Raw genomic sequence first — 26,876 nt, forward strand, 5'->3', positions numbered from 1 at the left:
AATGGGTAATAAGTACGTTTAGTGTATTTAACATTTAAATTCCACATAATAACAAGGCAACCCCAATACAAAAACTTCAACAGCACAGGTGTCAAAACATTAATTTGGTGTACTTTGCTTCTGTCTTTATTTCACAGTGTTGATTGACATATTATAATTCCTCTTTCTCTCCTTCCTCTCTCCATTTTAAATCCCTCTGACATAACAGAGGTATTTAAATCTAACTATGATTGGTGCTAGTGTGAAAATTGTGTCATATTTTAGTTTGTATAGTTTAATTGTAGATCTGCGTTAAATACTAACTGATATTTTTGGTGTACACTATACCTATATAGATTCGTAAAAAAATAATTTATTTTCGTAGCAGTAAATCCTAGTATCAAAATGGTAAGAAAAGCGAAGAATGTTCTCCAGGCTGTCACGATCATTTTCCTCCTTTGGTATCAGTTGCACTATCAAAGCCATCGGACAGGTATCCACTGCCAAAGTTCTTTACTTTATTTTCCACCTTGGTGATCCTTTGCTTCAGTTTGAGCTGTGTGGATTTGTACTCTGCCATGAGCCTAGCAAACTTGGTTTGCAAAGTGTCCAGGGAGGACTCCATTCTTTCCACTTTCTCTTCCAGGTCCTTCGGGTCCGCCGCCTCTTTTGCTGCTTCTTCGTCTATTAAATTATCCTTCATCAGAATCTGGCGTCCCTTTTCTTCCAGAATCTTCTTGGCGTCCGGATATTCAGTCAGGGCTTCCATCAGATCAACCTTGGAGAGGCAGAAGAGATCAGAATAGCCGATACTTCTAATGTTGGCTGTTCGCCTGTTGCCAGCTTTACTGCCCTTTATGTTTAAGATGCTGATTTCCCCAAAGTAGCTGCCATCACTCAAGACCACAAATTGTGTTACTCCGTCATCAGCCACCACCGCCAGTTTGCCCTCTTTGATGATATACATTTCTCTGCCAATGTCTCCCTTGCGGCAGATGTAGTCTCCAGGGCTGTACACCTGAGGTTGCAGCTTTAGCACCAGCTCGATTAAGAGGCCAGCTTCGCAATCGGCAAAAATGCGGACTTTCTTTAGCGTGTCCAAGTGGACATTGATGGCAATTTCAGCCTTTAGTTTGTCGGGTAGGCTCTTGAGGACTTCCTTCTCATTTATACTCTTCTTGTTGATCCACAGGTAGTCAAACCACTTAATGATCCTGACCTCCAGGTCTTTGCTCACTTTACGGAACTGCATGTACTGTTTGATGGCGTCAATTTTGGATTGGAACTCAGCCCGAGAGGCATTCATGTTGGAAATCATGGAGCCCACATTACCAACAATGGTTGCAAAGATAAGGACTCCCACCAGGAAGTCAATGACCACAAACAGAAATTCCACATCCTTTACTGGAGGAGGGGTTTCTCCAATGGTGGTCAAGGTCAAGGTGGACCAGTAAAGGCAATAGATGTATTTTCTGCTAAGTCGTCCATATTCAGGGTGGGATATATTTGGATAGACCCAAGTGTCAACACCAAACCCAATTGATTTGGAGATTGCATAATAAATGCAGCCATTCCAGTGGATAATGATGAGGATATACAAAACAAGATTTCCAATTCGAAATATGTTAGGGTAGTTTGTTCTGGTTTCTGTACGATCGAAGAATTCGAACATTCGACTGAAGCGGAACAGACGATTAAATCGCACCTCAGGGTAATTCAGTCCCAACATAAGGTACGCTAAATCTGTTGGTAAAAGGGAGAGGGTATCCAACTTAAACTGAGGCATCTTCATGTAATTATCTCTTAATTTCTTTGCATCTTTGACCAGCAATCCTTGTTCAAGAAAACCTAAATGAAGAAATGTAATGTTACTGAGCAAGATATTATCCAAAACTTAAACTACAGTGTCCTAAGCTAATAGCTCTGTAAGAAAAAAAACCTGATAATGTTCAAGAATATCAGATTACTTTTTGGAACAACACACAAAATACTGGAAGAACTCAGCAGGTCAGACAGCGTCTATGGAGGTAAATAAACAGATGACATTTTGGGCCTAGAATAAGAAAGTGGGGGAAGGGGAAGAAATACAAGCTGGCAGGTGATAGGTGAAACCAGATGAGGGGGAAGGTGGGGGGGGGGTGATGAAATAAGATGCTGTGAGGTGATTGGTGGCAAAGGTAAAGGGCTGAAGAAGGAGGAATCTGATAGGAGAGTGGACAATGGGAGAAAGGGGAGGGGTGGCACCAGAGGGAGGTGATGGACAGGTGAGGAGAAGCAAGGGGGTCAGAGGGGAGCCAGCATGGAGAATAAAAAAAAAGGAGGGAGATGGGAGAGGAATTACTGGAAGTTAGAAAAAAATCAATGTTCATGCCATCAGGTTGGAAGCTGGCCCAATAGTAGAAAAGCAGATGTGTGAGTTTGACGGAAAGGGGTAATTTAGTGACCATACCTTGTCTATGAGAAGTTCCATGAAACCTAAAGCAAATTACTGCTAAAAGAGTCATTTCATTTCTAACTTTAACATTTTACTTTCATTACTACACAATTTAATAAACCTGTGGATATCAGCTTCCTCAATGGTATTTTTAATTTGAGTCAGGAACAGCAGTGTAGCCTCAATCCTACATAAAATGCAGGCTGCTGAATCTAGAACACAGCCCCTTGAGCTATTAAATCATGGCAAATTTGAAATTATTTCAACCTTGCTTCCGCCTAATGCACTCCTAACAGGACCAAATGAGCTGGACAGATTAAAATACGAGAAAGTCTGCAGATGCTGGAAATCTAGAGTAACGCACACAAAATGCTGGGGGAACTCATCAGGTCAGGCTGCGTCTATGGAAATGAATAAACATTCATTTTGGGCTGAGAACCTTCTTCAGGACTGGACAGGAAGAGGGAAGATAGCAGAATAAAAAGATGGGGGGAGGGGAAGAAGGCAGGACAGAAGGTGCTGCATGAAGCCAGGTGGGTAGGAAAGATTAAGGGCTGGAGAGGAAGGAATCTGATAGGAAAGGAGAGTGGACCATAGGAGAAATAGGTGATAGGCAAGTGAGAAGAGGTAAGAGGCCAGAGTAGGGATTAGAAGAAGAGGGAAAGGGAGGTTAATATATTTGTTACTGGAAGGAGAAATCGATATTCGTGCCATCAGGTTGGAGGCTACCCAGATAGAACATAAAGTGTTACTCCTCCACCCTGAGAGTGTCCTCATCATGGAACAAGACATGTCAGAATGGGAATGGGAATTAAAATGCTGGGCCACTGGGAAGTTCCGCTTTTGGTGGTGGTGTTCAATCAAATGATCGCCCAATTTACGATGGGTCTCAACAATGTAGAGGAGGCCACATCGGGAGCACCAGGTACAACAGACAACCGCGGCAGATTCGTAGGTGAAGTGTTGCCTCACCTGGAAGGACTGTTTGGCCCCTGAATTGAGGTGAAGAAGGAGGTGATTGGGCAGGTGTAGCACTCGGGCCGCTTGCAGGGTTAAATTCTAGGACAAGGGAATCACAGAAAGAGCAATCCCTGCGGAAAACCGGGGAGGGGGAAGGTAAAGTTACTTTTGGTGGTAAGGTTCCATTAGAGGTGGTGGAAGTTGTGGAGAATAATGTGTTGAATGTGGAGGCTCATGGGGTGGTAGATAAGGACAAGAGGAACTCTATTACTGTTAAGGTGGCAGGAAGAAGGGGTGATCGTGTATGCTCAGGAAATGGAGGAAATGCTGATAAAGACAGCATCTATGATGGAGGAAGGGAAACCCCGTTCATTGAAGAAGGAGGACATCTCTAATGTCCTGGAAAGGAAAGCCCCATCCTAGGAACAAATGTGGCAAAGCCAAAGGAACAGAGAAAAGGGAATGGTATATTTTTTTTACAGGCGACAGGGTGGGAAGAAGTATAGTCAACATAAGTGTGGGAATCAGTAGGTTTCTAAAGGATGTCAGTTAACAGTTTGTCTCCAGAGATGGAGGGAGATCGAGAACGGGGAAAGAGGTGTCAAAAATGAACCAAGTGAATTTAAGGGCAGTCTGGAAGTTAGTTGATGAAATTGACAAGCTCAGTGAGGGTGCATGAAGCAGCACCAATGCAGTCATCAATGTCGTGGAGGAAGAGCTGGAGAGCATTACCAGGGAAGACTTGGAACATGAACTGTTCTGTATTGCTAATTAAGACGCAGGCATAGCTGGGGCACATGCGGATGCCCATGGCTACCTCTCAAGACTGGAGAAAGTGGGAGGAGCTGAAGGAGAAGTTGTTGAGGTTGAGGACCAATTCTGCCAGATGGAGGAGGTTGGTGGTGCAGGGAACCAGTTAGTTCTTATTATTGAGAAAGGAATGGAGAGCTTCAAGGCCTTCTTGATGAGGGTGGACAAACAAATTTTGGACAAAGTGGGGTTAGCCTTCAACTTGTTGGTTTTTTGGTACAACAAACCATACACAAGGCATTGAAGGCATGTACCAGTTTGCAGGAGTGCATGCTAAGGAATGCTTTGAATCAGCGTGGCCGACATAGAGGGTTTGTGTGGGAGAACAGTGGTCTATGATGCTTCTGCCACTAGATGGTGAGGGCCTAAGCCATTTGTAGAAGCCTCACAAACCTTTGAACTTCATATCATTCCAGGAAGTTAGATTGATACCAGTAAGATTGAAAAGGTACAGAGAAAATTGACAAGGATGTTGCTGTGACTCCTAGGACCTGAGTTATAGGAAAATGTTGAATAACTTAGGACTCTACTCCCTGGAGCATGAGAGAGTGGGGGGAGATTTGATAGGGGTACACAAAATTATAAGGTGTATAAACAGAGCAAGTGCAAGAGGCTTATCCCCGCAGGTGGCCAAAGTACTACTCCTGCCCATTCATCTCCTCCCTCACTTCCATTCAGGGCCCCAAACAGTCCTTCCAGATGGGGCAACACTTCACCCATGAGTCTTCTGGGGTCACCTATTGTACCTGGTGCTCCCTATGCAGCCTCCTCTACGTAGTTGAGGTTTGTTGTAAATTGAGGGACCGCTTTGTCGAATGCCTCTGCTGCATCCGCCAAAAGCGGAACTTCCCGGTGGCCCAACTTTTAATTCCAATTCCCATTCTGACATGTTGTTCCATGGCCTGCTGTTGTATCAAGATGAGGCCAACCTCAGGGTGGAGGAGCAATACCTTATATTCCATCTGGGAAGCCTCCAACTTGATGGCACGAATATCAATTTCTCCTTCCAGTTAAAAATATCCCTTGCCCTCCTCTCTTCTTCTATTCTCCACTCTGGCCCCTTACCTCTTCTCACCTGTATATCACCTCCCCTTGTTGCCCCTCCTCCTTCCCTTTCTCCTATGGCCCACTCTCCTCTCCTATCAGATGGCTACATCTCCAGCCCTTTACCTTTCCCACCTATCTACCTTCTAGCTATCCTTCTTCCCCTCCCCTACCTTTTTATTCAGGCATCTTCCCTCTTCTTTTCCAGTCTTGAAGAAGGGCCTTGGCCTGAAACCTCGACTGTTCGTTCATTTCCTGACGTCCTGAGATCCTCCAGCATTTTGTGTATTTTTCCACTGAGGTTGGGTGAAAGTAGAACTAGAGATCATGGGTTACAGGTGAAAGGTGAAATGTTAAAGAGGAACATGAGGGGGAACTTCTTCACTCAGAGGGTAGTGAGAGTGTGGAATGAGCTGCCACCAGATGTGGTGGATGCAGGTTCGATTTCAACAATTAAGAGAAATATGGTTAGGTACATAGATGGGAGAGCTCCATGCAGCCCAGGTTGATTAAACCCAAAGTTGTAATGTTAGAAAGTTCTACCTGTGGAGGGAAGAAAATGAGGTTTACCGATATTAAAAAAAAGAATTTGAGAAAAATGCTATTCAAGGGAGGGGCATGGCTGGACACAGGTCAGGCAAGGAGCAACTATTAGAAGCTGAAGAAATGAACTGTTAGGAGTGGAATTATTAGTGAGTATCTTTACCCTACTAACTTAAAACCTCAGGGTGAAACCTCTGGAGGACAGACAATAGCGATAAAAGATTTATTGAAGCTATAGCTATGACATGCAGCAGCTTTAACGAGACAATATCGGACAGACGAGTATCCAAAATCCCTACCGTGTAGTCGGGAATTAGTTCTGCAAACTCATACCAAGGGATTTGGTCAAGTTTTTGTACAAGATTGTGAATTGAATTTCTGTGGATGATCAACTATTTCATTCCAACGAACCAAGAAACAAGATGGCGAGCCAACCAAAATAAAGAACCAGCGCGGGAACGAAAAGTGTAATGACGCAGATGATTTAATACAATTGGATGTATAAGTTTATTTTCATTCGAAGAATCTGAATTTGATTTTCTGCAAGAACTGATTATTTTTGCAAAGACTTTGTTAAGTTGCTGAATGAGATTTACATCGTTTAGGAGTTGTGATGTTGGAAAATTGTCGTGAAGGTGTTAAGCTCTGTGTATAGATATATATACTTTTTGAATTTGAATTTAAACTTGTACTGAAACTGAAGTTAACTATAATACTTGAGAACAGGAATTATATTTGGTTTTCTAACTAACTAGGGATAAGTAAAAAGGAAAGTTTAGTCTGTAAACTTTTAAATAGGGAATAACACTAGATCTAATCAGTTAGATTAGAGTAATAAAGGAATCTCACTGATTCTAATTAAAAAGGAACTTGTTATGGTTAGACATCTAAGATTTGGAACCTAAACAGGATGTTGGAATTTTGAATTGTTCTTGCTTATGTAAATATTCTGTACATATTGTTTTTTTCCTTATAAACAAAACCTTATTTCCAGAAGTGTGTGGTTTCTATTCACTGCCTCCTTCCGATACCTGGATTAGCACCTTGGGTAATTTGATTTTCTCAAAGAGTGTGAAGATTAGTCACACACGATAAGACCAGTGCTACACGGGGGTTACATACAGTCCAGGTCAGGTCGATAGGATGAGACAGATTAATAGTTTGGCATAGACTAGATGGGCCAAAAAGGCCTGACTCTAACTACAGTACGTGTCAAAGGGACTAGGCAGAATAATAGTTGGGCACAAAGTAGATGGGCCGAAGGACCTGTGTCTGTGCTGTGGTGTTCTATGACTCAATGAGTGCCAGTGGTGCTCTGTACACTGAATGTGCTACAACTACAAATGCACTATAACACTATGAATATATAAACTGAACAGCATCATGAATGTAAAGGAGGTCGCATTTTTGTATTTCTTGGGTATATTTTATGGATAAAGTTTTTTTTGAAATATAGGAGAAATGCTAGTCATTATCCAATTGCTACCTTACTACTTTTTAAAATTTATTTCTGTTTTTCCACTACTTATTTTAACTCAACTTTTAATATATATATAGTGTAATTCAGACTTTTTCTACGTTATCATGTATTGCATTGTACTGCTGCCTCTAAGTTAACAAATTTTACGACATATGCCGGTGATATTAAACCCGATTCTGATTGGGCAGATAGACATTCACAGTAGCAGCCTCCCACCAGATCTCTGTACACATGTGAAACTGAACCTACTGTGGAGAAGATGGGGACACGGAGCATCCGGGAGAAATAATCAACCAGATGATGGCTCGGAGTAGAATGGGCCGAGGACATGAGTCATACAGCATTGAAGCGGGCCCTTCAGCCCACAGAGGCCAAGCAGACCATTGAGAGACTATTTACATAATCCTTATCTCACTTTAGTTCCTCATATTCCCATCATCTCCCCCCAGATTCTACCACCCACAGAGACGAAGGGCGGTTTACAGTGGCATAGGTAGGGCAGATAGTCAGTCTTTTCTCCAGGTTGGAAATATCAAACACTAGATTTACGGTGAGAGAGGGAAAGTTTAAAGGAGATTTGCAAGGCATGTTGTTTTTTTTTAAACACAGGTTGTGATATGCACTACCAGAAGAGATATGAAAGCAGATATGATGGCAACAAATAAGAAGTGTTTAGGTGGACACATGGAACAGCCAAGGACCATGGACCATATAAACCACGTACAGGCAGACGGGATTTGTTTAAACTGGAGTCATAGTGGTCACAGATATCAGGTGCTAAAAGGCATATTCCTGCCCCGTCCTATGTGCTAAGTAACTCCCCTCTCCACTTGCACATTCTCAGGATGTAGGAGGAAAAGCAGAAAGAAACCCACAGAGGGAACTTAGACATGACTGGAGGTCGAGATTGAGGCTGACTGGCTGGAGCTATGAACCAGTGCACTACCAGCTGTGTGCTCCGTTCAAAGCTACAAAGCTAAAGTTCCATCTTCAGCAAAAGCACTGCATCAGGACAAGATGGAGACCATTTTCTCCAAGAACAGAACAAACACAAAACCATTTATTAAGAATAAAGAGACATGTTTCTTTACCTGTTCGAAACCTTACAATTGAATCCATGATGTAGATCGCATCTGATACATAATCCAACACCAACCATAAAGCAAGGTTTTTTGTTTGAAGTTCTTCAAAACAAGCTCTAGAATACAAAGCAGAAGGTTTAAAACAGCAAGGAAAACGCAGTAAGTATACTCTGATAGTTACTGTGATGCACTATAGTATGGTATCAGCCAAACTTGGATGTTTTACATCATGGATTCAAAGTTAGCGTGGAGAAAAGTGAGCACCTGTTAAAATACTGCCCTGCGACAAGGTATTAGTCCAGAGTAACATATCCATTTCATGTGCTTTTATCCTATATATCCAAACTTTATTGGAGTTAGTTGCCCATTACGTTTAATCCCAGTGCCTTGACCCACTTTCACTATATGGTGTAATCTGGAAGTTTCCTTCAACTGCGTCTAGGCACCCAAAATGAAAAAGAGCTTGGCCACATTCAGAAGCAAAATACTGCAGATGCTGGAAATCATAAAATAAAAGAGAAAGGAATGGAAATACATGGCAGGTCAGGCAATAACTGGGGTGAGATGTATCATTTTAGGTCACCGAGTTTTAATCAGAACTAATCCTGAAACATTAACTCTATGTTTCTCTCTCTTCTATTTTTGGCTACTCTCAGCAGTTGACAGATGACATGAATACAAAGGACTGAATTACTAAGCTATCACTTTCTTGTGACTTAAAAACCCATGAATCAATACATGCAGGAAAAAATGGTCAAAAATGTCTTGGGTGCAGAATGTGATGAGAATACACACAGATTAAGATGTTAGCTGTCCTGTGCTGGCACCAGTGGGATCAGCAGTTGGTCTGCCACCTGTCTTCAGGAGAGAGAGAGATAAGGAAAACAATGGAGCAGCATTTGGTGATGTTAATGAAGGGACGGGAGAGTTTAACGGAAGGAGAGCTGTCAAGATCGGCTCCCCCTTTGAACCCTGAACTGTTTGAAGTGATGGACAGGCGATACCCCAGCAGGGGGATAAAAAGGGACAGGTTCGCTAAGGCAGGACACACACGACACCCCGAGGTAAGGAGACCCTGGAAGCGGTACGTCTCCCACAAGTCGGTGGGAAGTTTTGGACGGCTGGTCGCGGGATCAAGCCATAGACGCACAGGGTGGAAAGGTACGATCGGCGGGAGCCTGGTGTGTGTCCGCCCTTGCCTGGGTGCCAGGTTCACCACAGAGAAACGATCTTATCTGGAAACGGAGGGGTCATGGTCGGTGACCTCAGAAGACATCACAAAGGGCTCGCACGAAAGCTGACTGCGAAGAATATCGAAGGTCTGTGTGTGGAAGCCGTTTGAATATTCATTCGTTTTGCTCTCTCTCTCTCCTTCCCCCCACTGTCCATCTCCCACGGCAGCGATTACTGCGAACTGAACTGAACTAAATTGAACTGAACTTTGCGTCACTTTGAAACTGGTCATTTACCCCTAGACAACGATAGAGCTTGATTGATCCTGTTATCTTAATTCTGTGTACATGTGTGTTTATCATTGCTGAACTGTTGCATTTATTATCCTTTTGATTAGAGTACTGTGTTGCTTGTTTCTTTAATAAAACTTTCTTAGTTCTAGTAATCCAGACTCCAACTGAGTGATCCATTTCTGCTGGTTTGGCAACCCAGTTACGGGGTACGTAACAAGAACAAGATTTGGGAATCTGAATGCAGGAAGGAGAATGTGTTGTATTTAAGTATGAGAACAGAGAATCTTCATAATTAAATTATATTTGTTTGTTATCAAGTTTCACAAGGCAGACAAGCAGTGAAACATTTCTAAGAGTGACCATTAGACATGAGGTGGATGATAGTCAGGATTTGAAATCAAGTAACTTTTGAGGTGATCAGATCCCCATGGGCTGCGTTTAATAGAGGTTTGAACAAGGCAGTACATTTGCTCCTGATTAATATTCTTGTATCTTCAGTTACATAACTATGAATTTCCATCTGAGTTCATGTCATATGATATTTTACAGGTAGTAGAGAATCTGCAACCTGATTATCCAGCCTGCGACAGGTGGACTCCGCTTGTCATTGGCCTGAAAGAAAGCTACCTGGTTAGGTCCTGCAATCTCCAGGGATCAATTTTCTCCTTTCTCAAACCAAATTTCTGGCTTCAGATAAAAGGAATCTCCAGAATAAAGTCCTCATCAATCCAGCTGAATATCCATTATATTGAAGAACTCTCACTGGCAGAAAAGCAGGAAGAACGTAAGAAATAGGAGCGAGAGTAGGCCATATGGCCCATCGAGCCTGCTCCGCCATTCAATAAGATCATGGCTGATCTGGCCATGGACTCACCTCCACCTACCTGCCTTTTCCCTATAACCCTTAATTCCATTACTATGCAAAAATCTATCCAACCTTGTCTTAAATATATTTACTGAGGTAGCCTCCACTGCTTCATTGGACAGAGAATTCCACAGATTCACCACTCTCTGGGAAAAGCAGTTCCTCCTCATCTCCATCCTAAGTCTACTCCCCTGAATCTTGAAGCAATCTCCCCTGGTTCTAGTCTCACCTTCCAGTGTAAATAACTTTCAAAGGCTTTAACGTTCAAAAACATAAGAGATTCTGCAGTTTCTGGAAATATTGAATGACACACACAAATTGCTGGCAGGCAGAATCTATGGAAATGCTATCTATACATTTGCCGATGATGCAACTATTGTTGACAGAATTTGAGATGGTTATGAGGAGATGTACAGGAGTGAGCTAGATCAGCTGGTTGAGTGGTGTTGCACCAACAACCGTGCACTCGATGTCAGTCACACCAAGGAATTGATTGTGCCTTCAGGAAGGGGAAGTCGAGGGAACACACACCAGTGCTCATTGAGGGATCAGCAGTCAAAAGGATGAGCAGTTTCATGTTCCTGTGTGTCAACATCTCTACATATTGATACAATTATAAAGAAGGCTAAATGTCATTAGGAGTTTGAAGAGACTTGGTATGTCACCAAAGACTCTCACAAATTGCTACATATGTACCGAGGAGAATATTCTAACCGGTTGCATCACCATCTGGTATGGAGGGGCCACTGCACCAGATCGGTAAAAGCTGCAGAAAGTTGTAAATTCAGTCAGCTCGCTCATGGGCACCAGCCTCCCCAACACTTTCAAAATGCAATGTCTCAAAAAGGTGCCATCTATCATTCGGGGCCCCCAGCACCCAGGACATGCCTTCTTCTCACTGCTACCATCAAGAAGGAGGCACAAGAGCCTGAAGAGACACACTCAACATTTCAGCAACAGCTTCTTCCCTTTCACCATCAGATTTTTGAACGGACATTGAACACTATCTCACTTTTTTTGCTCCCTATTTGCACTCCTTACTTAATTTATATATAATACACACACTTACACACACACACATATATATAATTTCTTATTGTAATTTATAGTTTTTAAATTATATATTGCAAGGTACTGCTGTCGCAAAACAACGAATTTCACAACATATGCCAATAATATTAAATCTGATTCTGATCTATACTGTAGACACTGACTTGCTGAGTTCCTACAGCATTTTGTGTTTGTCCTGCTCTAACTTTTAACTAAATTTTTCACCATCTTTATGTAAGATGAGATAAAGATTGAAATATACATGTATAAAGGCTAACACTATGCAAGCCAGCATAATATGAAGTTTGAAGTAATTAGGTGGAAGGAAAATAAATTCCACACATCAAGAAAGGTTTTTCAGGGACAGTTGTAATTATCACTTGATCTGCCATTAAGAACTCAAGTAGCATCTTCTTCGGTGACAGTTATAATGGGAGTTTCAAAAATAAAATGCAGTAATTACATTTATCAATAATCAGCAAAGGATTCAGACAATCAGTAACTGAAGATTGATCAGAAGTCTGGATCAAAGCCGAAGGTCAATTGGACGCCCAGGTCGAAGCCAAGAGGTCGAAAGGAAGTCCAGAAGTCGAGGTCTGATGGTCTGTAAATCTCTGTAGGACCTTTGGAGAAATTGGGGCCCACTGTCTGTTAATCCACGAGTCCACTGGAGGTTGGAGACCAAAGGAGACGGCCTATCCTGGGGTTAGAGGGGGTGGGTGGTGGATGGGAGGGAGGAACGAGGCTTGTTTCACTGTTGTTCCTTTGTTGCTTGGTTTGTTCATTTTTGTTGTTTTGCCAAATATTGCGGGCATGCTATGTGGCACCAGAATGTGTGGTGACACCTGAAGACTGCCTAGCACATCCTTAGGTTGTGTTGGTTGTTAATGCAAATGACGTATTTCACTGTATGTGCATGTGATATATAAATCTGAAACCGAATTCCAATTGCACAGGCTAGTGAAAAGAACCTTGTCGTAAACCAAAGGATCATTTACAGCAATGATGGATTTTTGTGTTTACTGGACCCCTGCATATTCTACAAGTTTGTGTCATGCTTCCTCTGTTAATGTGCTTTGTACATGTAATGCCCTGGTTCATATTTTTACTGTTAAGCTGTATCTATTTCATTTTGGCAGTTCTGTGAGAGCAGCTTGCTCAGTTTTCAGCTTATGTTTGGGTTATTGTTGAAGATAAGAAATGAGGAGAAATGTATGCCATCCGTTTAGGATGGTTGAATTTAGGGGAGGCTTCTCTGGTGAGGGACACTAAGGTTGGGCTTATGGTTTTTTGTTTTTGTTTTATGGTTTGAGAGGAGATGAAGAGGGAAGATGCCAGAGAGAGGAGGTCGTAGGATTCGACCCGAAGTGGGACCGTGATTCGACGAAGCCCGGTGTGAGATCAATTGAGGATAAGTGACTTGGAGAAACCGTGAGCTCCAACTTGTGCACATCAGGCTGTTTCATTAAAATGGGCCTTTTTCTTTTTTTTGTTCTTTTCTTTACCAACCCTTTAGTCAAATTAAGAATCATGAAGATAATCTTTTAATCGTATGCTGTGTATTGCCTGTTATTTTGTAGCACTCATTTGTAACAGGGTAGTGAATTACACAGCAGCCACACAAACAGGGGATCGGGGTGGGTGTGCACCTCAATCTCACGAGTTTGCCGGTGGTTGACTTTTCTAGACTTAATGCAGCCGAGGGTACCAGGGTGCTTCATACAGTTAGCTTTGTCAATCTCATTACAGGAAGCTATGTATTAGGTTTTGACTAATTAGATAGAGAAAACAACTGTTGTCACTTACTGGGTTAATTTTTAACCTTACCTGCACACAAGCATACACCAGTTGTACATCACAGGTATTGCGATAATGGACAGCCATCGATAGTAAAGATTTTCTGCAGGATCAATAATGTATATGTCTTTCTTCCTGGGAAGGCAAACAGAGTTTGTCAGTAGAAAGTACTTACACTGATCCATTTATGTTCACTTGATAAGAATTCTGTACGTTAAATAAGATATATTATTTCAGTCACATTACACAAATTCCTCTGTATATATTTGAAGTTTCCAAAATTTCAAGGAATATTTATGAGATTTGACTACCACTACTGAGATACTTCACCTAAATATTCAGTGTAAGTAAAATATTTCTGGCATGAAAATTAAAACAAAAACTAATAATAAACTAGTTGCCAAGTTAATAACAATACTCTGTTTACCTCATGTAAACTCAGCAGGCTGTAGTCTATGAGAATACAAATTATTAGTCACTACCATTTCTCACAGTTTCAGCCAGTTGTACAGCTCTTTCGTCATAATCCATCAAATATAAGCTTTAGGTACAATATCCCATTCAAAACTGGAAGAACTAGCTTTACGCCAAAGGATATCACTGAATCCAACAACAGGTGTATGGAAATCTGTACTTACCATCTGCAAATATAAACATATCTACTACAAATGTCATTGTACTAAACAAATAATAAATCAACAATAACAAATCTTAGACTAAATTGGAAATATTTGAGTATGATACTATTTCTGAAACTATATATACCAAACAGCCCAGACCCACTTGAAAATCAGATATAAATTACCTTCACAATTTTAATCAATACTAAGTAAATTTGATATTTTTCAAAATATTATGTTTAACTATTCATGCCTTTACAGAGATTGCCATTGAATCTGGCTCACCCACTCCCAGCCCAGTCCCTCCCAACAATTTATTCATTAGGAACACTATTGTGTGAATCTCACATTTGAAGTCTGAATTCTTTACATGACATCAATTTTTAGGGTGACCTGCAATGCTAGTTTTCCTCCAAACAAAAAGTGTTGTGAGGGTTAAGATCTTTCGTCTCAGGAAGGGTAACAAGTCAGGATTTAAAAATATCATTGGGGTAAAGGTGAAAGGAATTAGACTGACAGGGGGCACTGGGCAAAGAAGGAACGAACAGCTGTGGCAAAATCAAAGACAAAAGAGGTGGTTAATGTTCAGTTATGGAAGGGTAATATTTGTCTTGTTTAATTACACTGACTGTTGTTTAAAGACTATAATATATGTATCTTTGTCTGAAAACTAAAATAACCAACTGGTGTCAACAATCACTAATCTGGATCTATTGGAGTACGGGAGAGCCTGCATCCAATAGATCTGATTTTCATTAGAAGTCCTTCACTTTCAAATTGTTTACTTACTCTTCCTTCTTTTTCTCATCTTTCTTTTCCTCCTTTTTCACGTCTTTCTTTTCTTCCACCTTGCTGCATGATGAACAGCAGTATTTATGAGCTTACCTCTCATTAAAGAGGCCTCAGAGGATAAAGGGTAGAAAGGACAACACTGTTGAAATAGTCCATCACAGATAAGGTCTATTGTTGGAGTCTAGCTGCAAATTGAATGCCTTCTTATTGTTTACACTTTTCTCTTACATGAAAGTTAATTGATCAACTAAAGTTAAAGTCATCTTATCTGTATCCATAAAAATGCAGAATTAGTCGATTTACATGGCTTGCTCTTGATTATTTTGTGATTACTGTGACGAATGTCAGAATATTCCAGGCTGTTTTCGGCCTCTTATCTAAGAAAGGATGTGCTGGCGTTCGACAGGATCCAGAGGAAGTTCACAAGAATGATCCCGGGAATTAAAGGGTTAATGTGTGTGGCACATTTGATGGCTCTGGGCTGGTACTCGCTGGGGTTCAGAAGAATGAGGCGGATCTCATTAAAACCTATTGAACACTGAAAAGCCTAGACAAAGCGGACATGGAGAGAATGATTCCTATGGCCGTGGAGTCTGGGACCGGAGGGCACAGCCTCAGACTAGAAGGACGTTCCTTTAGAACAAAGATGAGGAGGATTTCTTTAGCCAGAGGGTGGCGAATCTGAGGAATTCATTGCCACAGATGACTGTGGAGGCTAAGTGATTGGATATATTTATAGCAGATGTTGATAAGTTCTTGATTAGTCAGGGCATCAAAGGTTAATGGGAGAAGGCAGGAGAACGGGGTTGAGTGGGATAATTGTATGTCTTATCATCTAAATTCTCTTACTACATTTCAATAATAATACATTATAACAATGAGTTAATGGCATAGAAATGTGTCCTTAGTTGCTTGCACTAGCTGTGCTTTATAGTAGGAGATGTTCATTCGAATCCATTTCCAAAATTCAGCTCCATTGAAGTCAAATAGATTTCGATTTCATATGAGCTTGACCCAATAAAAGTCAACTGTCCTCATCTAATGTGGAAGTAATGGAGTGAATGTGCTCAGTTTGGGCTATTGTGAAAGCAGAATGAAGTGTCTCACAAAAGTACAAGACACTCAAGAGAAGTGCGAAGGAACATTTTACTTCCTTATGCTTTAGCGAGTACAACACCCTTGAAGTTGTACCCGCTTATTTGTAATTCTCCCACTACATCAAGCTCCCTTAGTACCTTATGTGTTTAAATAGGATCATCCCTCATTCTTCTAAACCCTCAGGGACAGGGGGGCAATGAAGTGTAGCAGTTAGCAGAATGCTATTATGGTGCCAGCGACTGAGGTTCAATTCTTGTCACTGTCTATAAGGAGTTTATATGTTTCCCCTGTTACCACGTGGATTTCCTCCAAATGCCCTGGTTTCCTCCTACATGCCAAAGACATATGGGTCAGTAGATTGATTGGTCACATGGTTGTAATTGGGCAGTGCAGGCCTATTACCGTGCTGTATCTCTAAATAAATAAATAAATACATACATACACAGAATACTTCAAATGTCATTTGAAGAATATTTCAAATGTCATTAGAAACGGGGATGGTGCCAGAGGATTGGTGTATTGCTCATGTTGTTCCATTGTTTAAAAAGGGTTCTAAGAGTAAACCTAGCAATTATCGGCCTGTAAGTTTGACGTCAGTGGTGGGTAAATTAATGGAAGGTATTCTTAGAGATGGTATATATAATTATCTGGATAGACAGGGTCTGATTAGGAACAGTCAACATGGATTTGTGTGTGGAAGGTCATGTTTGACAAATCTTATTGAATTTTTTGATGAGGTTACTAGGAAAGTTGACGAGGGTAAAGCGGTGGATGTTGTCTATATGGACTTCAGTAAGGCCTTTGACAAGGTCCCACACGGAAGGTTAGTTAGGAAGGTTCAATTGTTAGGTATTAATATTGAAGTAGTAAAATGGATTCAACAGTGGCTGGATAGGAGATGCCACAGAGTAGTGGTGGATAACTGTTTGTCAGGTTTGAGGCCGGTGACTAGTGGTGTGCCTCAGGGATCTGTACTGGGTCCAATGTTGTTTGTTATATACATTAATGATCTGGATGATGGGGTGCTAAATTGGATGAGTAAGTATACAGATGATACTAAGATAGGTGGCATTGTGGACAATGAAGTAGGCTTTCAAAGCTTGCAGAGAGATTTAGGCCAGTTAGAAGAGTGGGCTGAAAGATGACAAATGGAGTTTAATGCTGATAAGTGTGAGGTGCTACATTTTGGTAGGACTAATCAAAATAGGACATACATGGTAAGTGGTAGGGCATTGAAGAATGCAGTAGAACAGAGAGATCTAGGAATAATGGTGCATAGTGCCCTGAAGGTGGAATCTCATGTGGATAGGGTGGTGAAGAAAGCTTTTGGTATGCTGGCCTTTATAAATCAGAGCATTGAGTATAGGAGTTGGGATGTAATGTTAAAATTGTACAAGGCATTGGTAAGGCCAAATTTGGAGTATTGTGTACACCGAATTATAGGAAAGATGTCAACAAAATAGAGAGAGTACGGAGAAGATTTACTAGAATGTTACCTGGGTTTCAGCACCTAAGTTACAGAGAAAGGTTGGACAAGTTAGGTCTTTATTCTTTGGAGCATAGAAGGTTGAGGGGGGACTTGATAGAGGTATTTAAAATTATGAGGGGGATAGATAGAGTTGACATGGATAGGCTTTTTCCATTGAGAGTGGGGGAGATTCAAACAAGAGGACATGAGTTGAGAGTTAGGGGGCAAAAGTTTAGGGGTAACATGAGGGGGAACTTCTTTACTCAGAGAGTGGTGGCTGTGTGGAACGAGCTTCCAGTACAAGTGGTGGAGGCAGGCTCGATATTGTCATTTAAAGTAAAATTGGATAGCTATATGGACAGGAAAGGAATGGAGGGTTATGGGCTGAGTGCAGGTCGGTGGGACTAGGTGAGAGTAAGCATTCGGCATGGACTAGAAGGGCCAAGATGGCCTGTTTCCATGCTGTAATTGTTATATGATTCTATGGTTAATACGGAACAAAACTATTTAGTCTGCCTTGGTTGGAGAACTCTCTCAGCCCAAGATGTAGCCTGGTGAATCTCCTTTGAACTGCCTAGCAGTGTCACTGTATGTCATAACGGTGACACACTGGAGCCACAGCGTGAGCATGGCCAGACAGACAATAGGTTTTTTTCACTAAAGCAGAGCACTACAGCACAGAAACATGCCTTTCGGCCCATCTAGTCTGTGCTGAACTGATGAAATGAGTTGGGTTCTTACACCTTTCCATTTGCTTTACAAGAGTCTTCACTCTCATTGATATTAGCCATTCAAGATTGAATTCTGCATACCAGCTAAACTCACATTCTCTGGATTTCATCATTCTTCTGTCATCGATCTTGTCCACTCTTCCTGCTAATGTTGGATATGAGGCGATGCTTCCACTTGTAATTGTGAAGCAACCCACTTTATTAAATTAGAACACTTGAAGGACAAAGAATGAACAGCAGAGGGGTCTAATATCTGAAATGAAATATTCTCATGAAAGGACATATAGGAAGCATCCCAGAAACAAAATGGCTGCTGCCTTTGCAATGGCTCCCGTGATGTCCAGAGTCAACCATTGCTTAGAAGCACATTACTCTTGCAAAGACATTTCCTCAAAGCATATTAGGTTGGCTAAATAGAGCATTGTACAGAAAGAAGGTACTTCAGTCTAGACTGTCATGGTGAATAGTGGTTGCATGAACCAACTTCCTCCCCGTGTTATAGAAAAACAAGCTAATGTAAGCGAAGTGTTAAAGTTATCTTCAAATATTTTTAATTGACCACAGCAATCATTTTAAAGTTATATTATCTACTGGCATCAGGACACAGTGAGAAAAAAACACAGCTTTCAGATAATACGTTCTGTCAGACAGCCTACAATGGTCCTTTGTAAATGGTGGAATATTTTATAGTCAGCTGATGTTAGTGATAATAAGAAATACTGAAATTGCACTTATTTGTATGGCCATTTGTGAAACTGGCAACTCATATTTAAGTACCACAGACCTTATCAATGATAGGACTGGAAGGAGGCATACGGAAACATAGGGATTTTAGGATATATCATATTGTACTGCAAAATGCAGACTTAATTTATTACATTGCACTTGTAAGATTATTTCTCGATTTCTACAGCACATTTGCCACAAACACCATTCTGAAAGTAGTATGAAAAGTAAAACTTAAAATGCCACACTGAACTACAGTCTATAACGACAAGATAATACACAACACATAAATATTTGCAGGGCTGTCTTCCTCTTTACTTTGTTTGATAATGCACTTTAACTTTTAATCCATCACGCAATAAAACAGAGCTACAGAAATGCCAACAGTAACTCCAAACTCTCATTCCTGCCAAAGGAAGGATCTTCAAAGACGGGCTACAGCTGGGATAACTTGAAAGACTGGCCTATGCCCCAGTAGGGCTTCAGAAGAAGACAGCCACATAAGAATGAGAATTTAAAATTTGAAGCTTTGGAGGACTGGTAGCCAATGAGTAAGAAGTGCAGAGTCAGTAAAGGGGAGGCTATTTTTCCTGGTGGACTGGGCTGTGTTCAGAACTCCACAATTCTTTTGCAGAGCAGTTGTGGTACCAAGCACAGAATGCTGGAGTTGTTTTTAGTTGCTTGCTGTGCTCTGTGTTGTTCTGCCGATCATTGTGACCATTCTGTGTCGATGCCAGAATGCGTGGTGACACCTTTGCAGGCTGCCCCCAGCACATCCTTACGTGCGATGGTTGTTAATGTACAGTATATTTCGATGTACATGCAATAAATAAATCTGAATCTATTCGCATTGAAAAGAATAATAATATATTTGGCTAACACTTAAATATGAACCAGGTTATGAAACAATCCATTCTTCCAATGGCCTGCAATTGAAATGCTGGAGGACATGATTCAGCTTTGCCAATGTACATTTGGAATCCAAATGAATCATTTCACAAGAGCTTTTTAATTCATTCCTCCTCTACTTTGCTCAGACACACAGGACCTTGGCTTACTAACTGTGCATTTGCCAAGGTCAGCACACTACTACAGGCTACTGCAAATTACAGGGAGTGCTCAGAACACCTAGTGGGAGGGGTATGAATGGGAGCTTGGCTGCTTACCCTCCGTCCTTGTTGTTGTTGTTGTTGTTGTTTACATTGAACTGTGCCAAGGGGCAAAAGCTGTTACATGCAAAATACAATTGTGTTACAAAGCTTGAAATTACCGTGGAACCAATAAAATGCTACTGATACTGTGACGGGTACAGTATTTATTAAGGAAAGGTTGTCGCTTACAAAATCGAGCACTTCAAGGAGGCAGCAATGGGTTCAGAGAGGGCGGCATCTATGGAAAAGAGTACAGTCGACATTTCAAGCCGAGACCCTTCAGTAGTATACGCAATGCTCTGACCGATGAACACTAGTGTGCTAAATGTCTTTTTCACCACGCCGTCAACCTGTCCTCTTTGAGACCACCACTCCCAGCAAGTTGTTCTTTGATGGATTCATAATGCCACAAGTCCAAGATTAAAATTAAACATCTTTTCATTGGCCTATGTTGCACAGTGTTACTTACCCACACGACGTACAAGCTCTCCCCCAGTTTGCAGACTATGCTGCACTGAAGGTGCTTCACTATTCATTCGATTCCTGCAGCCCCTGACCAACGGCACAATGGGAGTACTTCCACCAGTAACCCAAAGCAGCAACTCACCCACCACCTTCTGAATCAGGCAAGCTGTTAGCCAGGGCATTAGTACCTCAAAATATGCCCATTTTATGCCCATAAAATGCTTCCCTGCTGTTTCTCATAAATGAATAACAATGGAATTAGTTGTGACTAGAAACTAGGAATGAAACAACATCATGTGGATCCTATTTGCAACCGAGTGAACAATCGTTATCCAAAATGGGAACCAGTTCCAGTATAAACAATGAGATCCAAGAAGCAGAGGAAAATGGAGGAAGAAGTTTGCTTATCAATGTTTGGTGTGCTAAATAAGTGTTGCAAGTAGCGCTAGAACCCAACACAGTCACCCACAAATCAAATCACTAAGGTAGTTTGCACCTTGAGTCACAAGAAAGGCACTCCACACTGCACCTCCTGTCACCTGCCCTCAGAGCTCACAGATGCACCATCGTTGCCATGAGAGTCTCTGAGGAAATGAGCCAACTCCAGAAGCATCCTCTCCAGGGCAGTCACAGGACAGCTGCATGAAAGGTTGTCATGGAGGTGAGGAAGATGGTTGGAGAGAGCTTTGTATGGCACTGTTTGTGGCTGGGGAAATCCCGTCATGATGGAATATCTTGATCCATTCCTGTGCTAAAACCACCAGAAGCGATGGCCTTGAAGGGCCACTGAACACAGGATTTTGTATTGTTGTGAGACTCGAGGACACGCTGGATCAAAGGAAAATTAGTCTGACCAAGGCTGTGGGTTTTGAGGGGTTAGGTTTTTTTTAAGTGGTTGATATCTGGGAGCCAGTAACAGAGGAGGTTGTAGAATTAGATACAATCACTGTGTGGAAGAGGTATTTGGACTGCCATTTAAATATGACATAGGAAAAATATGGTGCTAATTTGGGCAGGTGTCATAAAGGCTAAGTCATACAGCACAGAAACAGGCTCTTCAGCCCAGTATGTTCAAATTGGCTTCAAGTAACCATCTGTATTAATTGTATTGATCAGTATCTGCATGTTAAATTACAAAGGCTTGATTCATGCTTATTTAAATACTTAAAAGTTGTGAGAGTGCCCAGGTCAAATTCCCAATAGCCGCTAATTGTCCTGGAAATAGTACTGTACCCATGGTTCATAAAAAATACTTAAACAGGTCCAGTTTCTAGACAGACATATTTAATTGTAAATAAATTGAAATAAAGTGCAGAAAATGTAAATGGGTTTATGTAATTATCAATTTAATTGAATTTAGCATCCTATTCAAAACCATATTCATGATTCTACTTTCCACTATGGGGAAGGAAAGCAATTCATTAGGCAACAACAGTCAATTAACATACATTGCACCTCAGAGTTTCTGATGTAATATTCCTTTTGGTGTAAGATTTAATGTCAAAATACCCTCCTTGTGGGTACTTCAACAGAATAGCTGATCTCTAATTAGCTCTCAGCAGGTTTAGAGGATTTAGTATTATTTCTGGATTCAAAATTGACTAGGCCATTAAACACACAATGTCAGAGGGACGACTGGAGAATAACCAGTGTTGTTCCTCTGTTTAAGAAGGGCAGAAAGCATGCTCTCTTAAAGTTCAAAGTTCAGAGTAAATTTATCAAAGTATGTATATGTCACCATATACTACCATGAATAATTCACAATGAATTCATTACTAATAAATAATTCTCACAGTAAATACAAAGAAACACAGTAGAATCAATGAAAAACTACACACACAGACAGCCAACCAATATGTAAAAGACAGACTGTGCAATTTACAAGTGTGAGGTGTTGCATCTTGGAAGGACAAATCAAGGTAGGACATACACAGTAAATGGTAGGACACCGAGGAGTGTGGAGGAACAAAGGGATCTGGGACTTCAGATACATAAGTTCCCTGAAAGTGACGTCACAGGTAAACAGGGTTGTAAAGAAGGCTGTTGGCATCTTGGCATTCATAAATCAAAGTATTGAGTATTGGACATTTTAATTCCACGTCCCATTCCCATTCTGATATGTCTATCCACGGCCTCCTCTACTGTAAAGATGAAGCCACACTCAGGAAGGAGGAACAGCACTTTATATTCCGTCTGGGTAGCCTCCAACCTGATGACATGAACATTGACTTCTCAAACTTCCGCTAATGCCCCACCTCCCCCTCGTACCCCATCTGTTATTTATTTATATACACACATTTTTTTTTCTCTCTCTCCTTTTTCTCCCTCTGTCCCTCTCACTATACCCCTTGCCCATCCTCTGGGTTTTTCCCCCCCTCTCCCTTTTCCTTCTGCCTGGGCCTCCTGTCCCATGATCCTCTCATATCCCTTTTGCCAATCAACTGTCCAGCTCTTGGCTCCATTCCTCCTCTTCCTGTCTTCTCCTATCATTTCGGATCTCCCCCTCCCCCTTCCACTTTCAAATCTCTTACTAGCTCTTCTTTCAGTTAGTCCTGACGAAGGGTCTCGGCCCGAAACGTCGACTGTACCTCTTCCTAGAGATGCTGCCTGGCCTGCTGCATTCACCAGCAATTTTTATGTGTGTTTATTGAGTATAGGAGTTGGGATGTTATGGTGAGGTTCTATAAGACATTGGTGAGGCCAAATTTGGAGTATTGTGTACAGTTCTGGTCACCTAACTATAGGAAAGATATCAGTAAGATGCAAAGAGTGCAAAGAAGATTTACTAGGATGTTGCCGGGTTTTCAGGAGTTGAGTTACAGGGAAAGATTGAACAGGGTAGGACTTTATTCCTTGGAGCGTATAAGAACGAGGGGAGATTTGATAGAGGTTTACAAAATTATGAGGGGTATAAGACAGAGTAAATGCGAATAGGCTCTTTCCACTTAGATTAGGAGAGAGAGATATGAGAGGACATGGCTTTAGGGTGAAAGGGGAAAGGTTTAGGGGGAACTTCTTCACTCAGAGAGTGGTGGGAGTGTGGAACGAGCTGCTATCTGATGTAGTAAATGGGGGCTCACTCTTAAGCTTTAAGAACAAATTGGATAGATACATGGATGGAAGAGGTCTGGAGGGTTATGGGCTGGGTGCAGGTAAATGGGACTAGCGGAATAAAGTTTCGACACAGACTAGAAGGGCCAAATGGCCTGTTTTCTGTGCTGTAGTGTTCTATGGTTCTATAGTTCTAAAAAATAGTAATAATGAATAAATAAGTAATATTGAGAACATGATTTGCAGTCCTTGTAAGTGAATCTATAGGTTTTGGAATAAGTTTAGCGCTGAGGTGAGTGAAGTTATCCACACTTCTTTACCACCCTATCCATGGAGCAATGGACTTGCATCCCAAGATCCATCTATACATCACTGCTCCTGAAGGTCCTGCCATTTACTGTATACCTTCCTCTTAATTTTGACCTCATGACATGCATTATTCCGTGGATTATTAACGTGACCCTTAACCTGCTGGATCAGCCTATCATGGGCGACTCTGTCAAAATCTTTACTTAAGACCATGTATACAACATCTACTGGCCTACACCCATTAATCATCTCATTGCCTCTTCCAAAATACAGTTGTTTAGCCCCATAATGGGGCCAAAATGGGACATGATTTCACCCTAGTAGACCACGTGTCCTACTCACCCAATATCTTTCCCTTTTTGTACCTTCATTTTAGTAGAGAGGGAGAAGAAAAACTGTTCAAAGTGAAAGGCTAACTCTATCGGGTTGCATATTTCTGTGCACTTCACCTTTTTTACACATTTAATTCTTAGGAATGTAATATTTATCCATTTTATACCCCACTGTAAAATAAGCAATGTTGTTAATCTGCTGAAATGATCTGGTTTTATTTGGGCATTGAACAATGTATTTTTCTCTCTAAACTTGGCACTGCTGCCTTCATTTTGTAATCTCCCCCACCCATTAATAATGGCTTCACTCAAGTCAGGGGAATTTCTCAGGCAGTCTTTATCTAAAGCGTGTTCTGCTCCAGCACATCTCAGGCTCATCAGCAGGGGATGCTCAAGGCCTTTGAGATGAAGGCAACATTAGTGGTGTTCCTTCCTGAAAACGATCTTAGTCGCTTTCCCTCATTTCTTTCTCTTTCTTTATGTTGGAGAGGATCCCAGTTTCCACTAAGCATAAAGCAGCCTATTCATCCCTGGATAAAGTCAGACACCAAGAAAGCACGTAGAGTTTGGCATCCAGCACGTCACGTCTGATCCTCAATCAATGCACACCTGATCCAAATATACACTCAGTGGCCACTTTATTATTTCCACCTGTACCCAACGAAGCAGCCACTGAGTGTATGTTCATGGTCTTCTGCTGCTGTAGCCCATTCACTTCAAGGTTTGACATGTTGTGCATTCAGAGATGCTCTCCTGCACACCACTGTTTTAAAGCGTGGTTATATGAGTTACTATCGCCTTCCTGTCAGCTTGAGCCAGTCTGGCCATTCTCCTCTGACCGCCTTCATTAATAAGGCATTTTCACCCACAGAACTGCCACTCAAAGGAAGTGTTTTGTTTTTATCACCATTCTCTACAAACTCTGGGGACTGTTGTATGTGAAAGTCCTAGGAGATCAGCAGTTTCTGAGATATTCAAACCATCCCGTCTGGCACCAACAATCACTCCACAGTCAAAGTCACTTAGATCACACATCTTCCCCACCCTGATGCTTGGTCTGAACAACAACAGAGCCTCTTGACCATGTCTGTGTGTTTTTATGCATTGACTTGCTGCCAGATAATTGGCTGATGAGATACGAACAAGTCTACAAGTGTACCTAATAAAGTGACCACTAAGTGTAATTCTAATCAGAGCACAAAAAATGCAACTTAAATACTTTTCATTCACATCTGCTAAATAGAGCCCCTGATGCAGAAGTAATCCTGCCCCAACAGCAGTGTAAATTGCCGATTTAGCAAATGTATTTTTAGAGATAGGGATTGAACCACACTAATAAAGAATAAGATTAACTACTCTATTGGGACTGCAAGGGATTTTGGGAATGAGGAGGGCTGATGTGGCAAAACAAGATGTTACTCACTTTTCTTCGTTGTGGCATTTGTTGACATTGAACTTTGCCAGAATCCTAGAATCGCAGCTTTTAGAATATCAGGATAAGTAAAATGCAAACAGTGAAAACTGCAGGTTACACAGTGACCATCGGGAGTTTAGGATAGGGAGCTGTAGACTTAGTACTAGAGGCAGACAATAAGGAAAACATAATCTCTGCTTTAATATAAATTATGGATATAAACAGAATTGTCAATGTACATTGAGGAATATGGTAAAACTTAGGAAATCTTTGGAATCAATAGTTATACACCCTTTTCTTAAGACTTCAAATCTACCTGCAGATATCTAACAAAAACAAAAGGAATACTGCAGATGCTGGAAATTCAAGCAACACACATCTAACAATTCTTCCTCTCCAGAGACATAACTAGTTTACTTTTGATTCTAATGTACTGTACACCATCGACTTTATTAGTCCACCCTGTTGACTCTGCTTTCTTTAGTGTACAATAATTCTAATCTAATCCTCTGATAAAATTAAAACTTTAGTTTATGTTTTCCAGCTTTTAACCCTTTGCCAGTTCATTAAAGGTTGTAAAATTGTGGAGAGCATATTTATGGTTTCTTGGTAGACCCATCTTCTTAATAGCAGCATAATTTTGGAAAAAATACCATTAATTTGTCTTGAAGCTAGAGTGGTGTACTTGCTTTATTGATTTGTGGCTGGACCAATTAATACAGAAACATAGAAAACCTACAGCACAATACAGGTCCTTTGGCCCACAAAGCTGTGCCGAACATGTCCTTACCTTAGAACTACCTAGGCATACCCATAGCCCTCTATTTTTCTAAGCTCCATGTACCTATCCAAGAGCCTCTTAAAAGACCCTGTCGTTTCTGCCTCCACCACCTCCGCCGGCAGCCCATACCATGCACTCACCACTCTCTGCATAAAAAACCTACCCCTGACATCTCCTCTGTACCTGCCTCCAAGCACCTTAAAATGATGTCCTCTCATGCTAGCCATTTCAACCCTGGGAAAAAGCCTCTGACTTTCCACACGATCAATGCCTCTCATTATATTATACACCTCTGTCAGGTCATCTCTCATCCTCTATCTCTCCAAAGAAAAAAGGCCAAGTTCACTCAACCTATTCTCAAAAGGCATGCTCCCCAATCCAGGCAACATCCTTGTAAATCTCCTCCGCATTCTTTCTATGGCATCTAC

At 41.3% G+C, this 26,876-nt stretch overlaps 1 protein-coding gene across 1 annotated transcript in view; it reads right to left on the bottom strand.

Annotated features, from left to right (window-relative positions):
* Positions 1 to 424: 424 nt before the first annotated feature.
* cnga3a (cyclic nucleotide gated channel subunit alpha 3a) overlaps positions 425 to 26,876 on the bottom strand; it is a 39,593-nt gene continuing 13,141 nt past the window's right edge. The window contains exons 4-6 of the mRNA XM_072264247.1: positions 13,541 to 13,645; positions 8,342 to 8,448; positions 425 to 1,827 (exon numbers count right to left, since the gene is read on the bottom strand). Of these exons, the coding sequence (XP_072120348.1) occupies positions 425 to 1,827; positions 8,342 to 8,448; positions 13,541 to 13,645 (1,615 nt within the window). The remainder of the gene's footprint in view (positions 1,828 to 8,341; positions 8,449 to 13,540; positions 13,646 to 26,876) is intronic.

This window comes from Mobula birostris, chromosome 7 (assembly GCF_030028105.1).
Source record: "Mobula birostris isolate sMobBir1 chromosome 7, sMobBir1.hap1, whole genome shotgun sequence".
Classification (NCBI taxonomy): domain Eukaryota; kingdom Metazoa; phylum Chordata; class Chondrichthyes; order Myliobatiformes; family Myliobatidae; genus Mobula; species Mobula birostris.